The following is a 7,385-nucleotide window of genomic DNA, read 5'->3' as shown; positions in this document are numbered from 1 at the left end:
TTAATTTTTACATAAGCTTTACACTGATTAATGTGACGTATTTTAAGAGGAGAATGAAAAAAAACAGTGTGTTCACTTGAAAATTGAAATATAGGAAATGAGGTTTGTATAAAGGTAGTGTAAAAATCTGGTATGAAATGAAAAATAGGATTATGGTTACTTTAATCAAAGGTGAGTTGGCAGCAAAAGGTGTTTGTCCCAAAAGAAAACCTGAACCGAAGTAACTTTCTGTGCACAAAACACAAAAAGCAAAAACCTGAACCGAAGTAACTCCATCTGAATCACGAGGGCTCGCTAACATGCACCGGTGCACACATTAACACCACCCACTCCCGCATAACTCGCCGTCGCGTACACGAAACCCTGTGGCGCACCCAAGCGCACGTTATCCCCACCCTTTAGCTCGCACTTCAGCTGTCGAACTCGTCTCTTTGACACTAAACAATTTCAAATTAGAAACAAAAAAAAAAAATAATAATAATAATAATAAAACAACGCACAAATAAAAACACACAGAGAAAAAAGAAAAAGAAAAGTAAACAAATTTTTTATATATAAAAAGAAAGAAACTCCTGGTTCATGCTATTTTCAACGAAGAGAACCTCTCCTCTCATCGATTCAGATCAATCAGACAGACCCTTTCTCTCTCTCTACAAATACACCGAAACCCACGTCAAATCCCCACAAATCTCGCCGACCCATTTGGTAATCTCACACTCTGAGTCACCAGCTTTGGTTTTCTCCACCGATCAAGAACCATTTGCTTCTCTGTATGCGACTATGCATTAAATTATTCGTCTTGGTACCGTATTTGCTGGCTTTGTTTGCTTATTCTTGTTCTCACTTCTGCGTTACTGGGTCTAATGCAGGTCAACATAGAGAAATGGACGTAAATTTTGCGTGTGCGCGTGTGGTGGTGACATGCAGTGTGCGGACACGTGGGTGAGAGAGGCTTTGGGTGGTGGAAATGGCGAATCCGGTGGTGAAGGTCAGGCGGGAGACGATTGTGGCGTGCATGACTTGTCCTTTATGCAAGAAGCTCTTCAGAGATGCCACTACGATATCTGAATGCCTCCATACGTGTGAGTCTCTCTAATCTGTTTCTTGTGGTTTGAATCTCGTTTGTTTTGGCTTTTTTTAATATGCAAATTTTAAAAATTTGGGGATTAAGGCTTCTTGTTGAGGCATTTTGTGATTTTGCTTATATGGGTTGTTGTTATTATGTGTTTTATTATATGGGTTTGGCTTGGTTTGGCTCTTTTTGATCTGGGCATTGGGTTTTGTAGTATTTTGATGTTTTAAGGGATCTCTGTTCCTCTCTCTCTCTCTCACAGTACTTGAAATAGAGATCCTTAAATCCAATTATTACTTTCCCTAAACAAGTTTCTGTTTCATAAATATACGTTGTGGAGAAAGATTTGGATGTTTGGCTAATAGTGATATAATGGAGGGCCTTTTTTTGTAGTGACTAAGTAAGCATACTAGCATTGCACTCATGCAAAAGGTATATTAGGAAATTTTAGATTTTGTTGGGCTTTGAGTGTGCTTGCCTATGGGCGAGACTAGGATACAATAATACAGTTTGTTTATTGGGAAATCAAGTATCAGGGGATGCATTAATTCTCGTTTTGTTGTAATTGATAATTTAATTTCTATCGCAGTCAGTAAATTATGCTATCACATAGCTTAGAAGCCTCTTCTTCTGGTCAAGACTCTAAGAAAAGCTATTGTAAGCCTTATGTGTGAAAAACGAATTCTAAGTATGGTCTATATCCTAGGACTTATTTTCGCTGGCCTCTTTTCCTAAGTTGAAGAGTTTATCGGAAATTGATTTTTTGAAAATTTTATATATTTGAATTTCCTTGTCTCTATTACTTAGTAAAGTTATTGACTAACTGAACGGATGTTGTCTGATGATTGGTATTTTGAATTTCATCCAGTTTGCAGGAAGTGCATATATAATAAGATTTCAGATGAGGAATTAGAATGCTGTCCAATATGCAATACGGATCTGGGTTGTGTTCCACTGGAGAAATTAAGGTTTGATCCGTGATCTATAGCTCAGCTACAAATACAATCTCTCTCTCTCTCTCTCTCTTTGTACTTTTATATATACCATGAAATGAGCTTGCATACAAAAGTGATATTTCGAGTTCATATGATTGGATACTTCCATAAGCAAGTGCTTGAGATGCAGTTGTTGAATGATTGATGTCATTGCACATGCACAAGGCACATATAGTTCAACCAGTAGCTGTTATGTTCAGATAGAAATGCGATATAATTTTTGATCACTTAGTCAAAGCTTGATTATTTTGTAATATAGATGCATTTGTATAGGAGTCTTGCATCCTCCCCCACTGGTGCTCCCCATGAGTATACTGTTTTACTGGAAAAGAGGATCAAATTATATAGAATAAATTGGGGTACATGTGCTACTTTGGGTAAATATTGAGATGCCGAGAGAAGATGCTGGTCTCAAGAAGACTTTAATGAGGAAGTAGAATGATGCAATTTGAAACTCTCAAGATCGTTTGTTTTTTCTCCTTTTAATAAGTTCTGTCACTACATACAACTAGATGTGAGGCTTTCTGTTACTTATCTCTCAGCTACAAACATTCTCAAAGACTTTTAACTTACAAAGGCACATTGCACTTCTCTATCACTTACTTTTGCCAATCATGTAATTTTTTCTTTAGTTGGAACTCTGCAGATGGCTTCTTCCACTTTCTTTCTTTCTTTTTTTTTTTTTTTTTTGTTTTTTTGTTTTTATGTTTTTGGTCTTTTTCCTTTTAATAATACTTTGTATACTTCCATATCTAATACAAAAAATGTGAAAGCTTACAACTGAAAGGGTAGAAAGCTTTCCAATGAAGTACACCCCACAATTCATTTTATGCCCTTTATTACCAGATAATGGTTTCGGGTGCTTGATATATATTTGCATCCATTTTTTATAGCTGAAATTGTTGTAAGAAAAATTAGGTATTGTTTTAGTCAAAATTTAGGTAAGAGATAATATTTTTGTAATTTCTAAAAATATGGAAAGATGCTAATTATTTTACGAATTTGCAAGGGCGTATTTATTGGCATGTTGGGCTGCAAGGGCGTATTTATTGGCATGTTGGGCTGTTGGAATTTGTATTGTGTATCCGTTTGTGCGTATTGATGCTTTGAGTAGTTTTTTTTCTTCCTTCTGGCTTTCTGCTTGTATGCGGGTGGGTTGCTTTGCATTCATGTCATTGTGCTTGATATAGATTGCCATAAATTGGAGTTCATTTACTGCCATCTTTCAACTTCTCATCACACGTACCATTCTGCAGCAACAATAAAATCTGCTTTCTGAGCAGCATGCACATTTAGATCCGCATATTAACCACACATTTCAGTGGATGCTTTAGATGAGAATCCATTGTATAGTTAGCCATACTTAATAACTTCTAATCATCAGGCCGGACCACAGTTTGCAAGATGTAAGGGCCAAGATTTTCCCTTTCAAAAGAAGAAAGGTAAATGCACCTGAAGCTGTGCCTTCAACTACATTACCAGCTAGAAGAAAGGAGAGATCACTCTCGTCATTGGTAGTCAGCACTCCCAGAGTGTCAACCCAGGCTACCATGACTGGGAGAAGATCAAGAGCTGTTTCAAGAAAGGCTTCTGCTTTACAAGGTTCCAGATTTTCTATTGAGAAACTCATTAAAAAGGAGGGTGATTCTGTGGAAGATCATCATGAGAGTTCAAGCTCACCAGAGACTTCAAACAAGTTTCTGCAGAATACTGGGCAGGTAAAGAGAAGGCCAATATGCTGTTTTCTTCATGCTTTCCATGACTTATATTTTTCAGCCTTCCTATATAGTTTTGTTTTCCACTAGCTCAAAAAGATTGCATCTGCTCCAGTTCACTAATAACTTTCATGCTCTTATATTTGACTGTTATAGAGCTCTTCCCCTGGTGAGCCTAGCCACTCCACCTCCATTAAAGAAACAGAGAATGATGTGGAACCATGGGACGCAAAATTGGATCTCTGGAAACCTTTAAACTGTCTGGTGGAAGTTGCAAATAGGACTAAATCTTTCAAGTCTAATTCACAGGGGTCTGATGCTAAGCTAGAACCTATGCAAGCCAATGAGAGTGAAGGTCGAGTGCGAAAATCCAAAATTAAGGAAGTTAAACGCAAATTGAAAGTTGAGGATGAAAAGAATATCACTGATCCTGTCTCTTCAGAAACAGTAAAACCTAAAATGTTACGAAGGGTTCGCCGGAAAAGGGAACATGTTTCTGGAGAATCATGCTTTTCACCCCAAGCTGTGCTGGATGCTGCTGGTGCAAAACATGAAAGAAGACTTGGTCCAGTTTGGTTCTCTCTAGTAGCTTCCGAAGACCAGTGAGAAATAACTTCAGCTTTGAAACCTGATATAGTTAATTTGATTATAAAAACTGGTTGAATTAGTGCTGAACATTTGGTTTTCCTCTGTTTAACATTGACTTGAAATTGATGGTTTCAGGGAAGGAAGTTCACCCTTGCCACAAATTCCTGCAAGTTACTTAAGAATAAAGTAAGTTCCTTTTGCCACTTCACATGGTATTCATTGCTTTTGATAGCTTATTTGATAACATAACTAAATGTGTACATTTTGATGGATTATGTATGTGTCAAGGTTATCTGCGTAAATAACAGAAATAAAACTTATCCAAGTTATAACCCAATTATCTTAATCGGTTAATCTCAAAATGCTCCCACTGAGAAATCCTTCACATGCTATTGAGTCACGGTTTTTAGGATGCTTATGATAAGCACCAGTACGGTGATTCTAGTTTGTAAATATTTTAAGAAGTATATACACTGTGGAGACTTCTGGTAGGCATAGGTGATGTTCCTAAGTATATGCTCTCCAGCTGCCATCATAAGCCTTGAACGTGGGCTTGGTTTTTCTTTCAGTTCTCACCTCAATTATTGTGCTTTGTGCTCTGCTTCTCAGGCAGCTCAAACATCATTTTTATTTCAAGCTGAAAATTAGTTATTTGAGTCGCCTGTATGTTAAACTATCTCTATGTACTGTAATTATATATATCATATGAAACTGTAAAGAATCTATAATCCCAGCATCCATCTCCCCCCTCTCCCATCATAAAAATCCTCTTAATTTGACTATCTCTACCAAACTGACTTTTTGTCAAAATGTGAAGCATCTATATTGAACTGCTAATAGCAAAGATACTTTTTCTGAGATATCCTAGTGTGCAATAACTGTTCTCACATGAATTTCACATTCAGAGTCAGCCCTAATGGTAGTGCTCATTATGTATTGGGCCCGTCAGACCAAATGAAAATTGTTCCATTTTTCACCCTGGAATATGAAACTGTAACTGAGATTTTGATCCTCTCTTGCATGCGTGCTATGTTAATCAAAAAACAGTTCAACAATGTACCACAGAAAATTTCAACTGGCTTGAAATTACATTTGCTCTAAAGAGAAAGAAAGTGATGTTAATATGTTCGATTAGCAGTTGTCTTTTAAAACTGTTGTACCTAGTCCACGATATGTGAATTGGAATTTATATTTATTACTGACTAAAGTGGAAAGAAGGATATGATAGTCGGGATATATCTTTATGTCATGTTTGTGTATTTTGTCACAGGGATGGAAATATGCCTGTTTCATTTATCCAAAAGTACCTGATGAGGAAACTGGAACTCGCCAGCGAAGCTGAGGTGAGTGAAATTGTCAATACTTCTTTAATTAATAGAAACTAACTTGAATGATTCTATTGCTCTGTTTAGAGTTGCCATAAGGTTCAACAGGCTAAAGTTACAAATTTCAATGGGTTGTCTTGACCCTATATATTCTTATGTGCTGGAAACAATTTAAATACTAAAAGCTTCTCCTACTTGTCTTTTAAGAGATTCCTTATGAAATGTCCCATATCATTTGTAAAGGTGCACTCCCAATCAACCTTTTCTGTATTCTTCTAATCTTGAATTAGCCATCAATATTATGAATTTGTATTTTTTCGGACTGATGGTGGTTTAGGCAGAATGGTATTGCTAACTCAAAATCAAGTGCCCTAAACATGCAGCTATGTTTTTTAAGAACCTAGAAACCAAACAAAATTTTCCTGAATTTTAGCCCCATATTTATGGCCCCTCCTCTCTAAAACAAGTAGACAACTGAATTAATTGGCTGAAAAGTAGTGACGAGTAAAACAAAAGTAAATCACTAGTCTCATGGTCCATCTCTAACAGAGCCTGTTTGCATATATGCTGCCGCATGGGAGCATTGAGTTATAATTTATAGCATTAACAGAAGTTCGCATTTTGTAATGTCTTCTGAATATGGTCCATGAGAATAGTGACAATCATTATCCAGTGTTAATCCCAACTAAGTAGGGTCTTGAAAGTGTTCACTTGAATATGGTCCTACCTTCAGGTTTTGACTCCCGAGTCTCAAACCGTTGACTTGCCCCAGACAGCCGGAGACTTATGATTGTACTAAATAAAGGCCCCTTTAAGGATAAAGAAAGTATTTTGTTAAATTCCTTAATTTTCAAGGAGCTGTATAACCTACAATGGATAAACACCATTGGCCTTCCTTTGGTATTTGTCCATCGGTATTTTATAAACAAAGCTGGGTATTTTGAGTTTATACGTTGGTAACCGTTCACTCAATGCTCTTGCAGGTTGAGATCAAATGCATGGGGCAACCTGTTGTCCCCACCTTGCGATTATATAATTTAGTTGATTTGTGGCTAAAAACGACGGCAACATTGGAGCGAGTTCCGGCATCCATTGGGTCCTCGGCAAAGGATTATGTGATGGTGCTGGCGTATGGTCGAAAGGTTTCAGACCCTTGATCATGGTTTTCTCCATCTGCTTCCCTTTGACATCTTCCATAATCTAAATATACTCCTTAGAATCTCCATGTAGTGTAGGACTTCCCGATCCGGCAGCATGTATGTTATGAGTATGTATTCTAGAATTGGTTCCTTCACAATGAATTGCCAGCCACGGCACTCAGGATTGGAGGGGAGAAGAAAATAAGCTACTAAAAGGCCACTCCCATAATGTTACCCATGTTGAAATAATCAGTGCCCCCCTATACAATGGCATGGTCTGCTGGTTGGCTGTTATATGATCAAGAGGTCCACTCTTCAAGTGTATGGATTTATTTTTCTAATTACTGCATGATTACACACCACGTTGTAGAACCCTTTAATTTTTTTTTTTTTTATACACACTTTGTGGCTACTAGTTGTTCAGCTTGCTTGTAACAAGAAGTACTTTATTACATTCAATAGCAAATTACTACTATCATCATTCTGAAATAGTCATGTGCCAGAAACTCCCCCCTTTTGATATTTTGGCTCTTCAAATAGTTAGGATGAAT

General features: G+C 37.2%; 1 protein-coding gene across 2 annotated transcripts; it reads left to right on the top strand.

Moving 5' to 3' along the window:
* Positions 1 to 539: 539 nt before the first annotated feature.
* On the top strand, positions 540 to 7,325 carry DRIP2 (DREB2A-interacting protein 2). Of its 2 annotated transcripts, none has more exons than XM_059576258.2 (8): positions 540 to 705; positions 870 to 1,082; positions 1,941 to 2,040; positions 3,452 to 3,785; positions 3,939 to 4,384; positions 4,506 to 4,556; positions 5,641 to 5,713; positions 6,679 to 7,325. In XM_059576258.2, exons 2-8 carry the CDS (start codon positions 968 to 970, stop codon positions 6,850 to 6,852), a joined length of 1,293 nt encoding a protein of 430 aa, XP_059432241.2. In that variant the 5' UTR covers positions 540 to 705; positions 870 to 967; the 3' UTR covers positions 6,853 to 7,325. The 2 variants fall into 2 exon arrangements, with proteins under 2 accessions (XP_059432241.2, XP_059432239.2); XM_059576256.2 differs by having other exon boundaries at positions 540 to 770.
* Positions 7,326 to 7,385: the final 60 nt, after the last annotated feature.

Source organism: Corylus avellana, chromosome 11, assembly GCF_965113065.1.
Source record: "Corylus avellana chromosome 11, dhCorAvel1.hap1.2, whole genome shotgun sequence".
Classification (NCBI taxonomy): Eukaryota; Viridiplantae; Streptophyta; class Magnoliopsida; order Fagales; family Betulaceae; genus Corylus; species Corylus avellana.
Note: the sequence above shows the minus strand (reverse complement) of the source record. Positions and strands in the feature narration are given on the sequence as shown.

What these genes read in the sequence shown, in the direction of transcription:
- DRIP2 (XM_059576258.2), top strand. Translation starts at nt 968, where the DNA reads ATGGCGAATCCGGTGGTGAAGGTCAGGCGGGAGACGATTGTGGCGTGC. An exon ending in ATCTGAATGCCTCCATACGT is followed by an intron (nt 1,083 to 1,940) that starts GTGAGTCTCTCT and finishes AATTTCATCCAG; the next exon opens with TTTGCAGGAAGTGCATATAT. An exon ending in CTAGTAGCTTCCGAAGACCA is followed by an intron (nt 4,385 to 4,505) that starts GTGAGAAATAAC and finishes TGATGGTTTCAG; the next exon opens with GGAAGGAAGTTCACCCTTGC.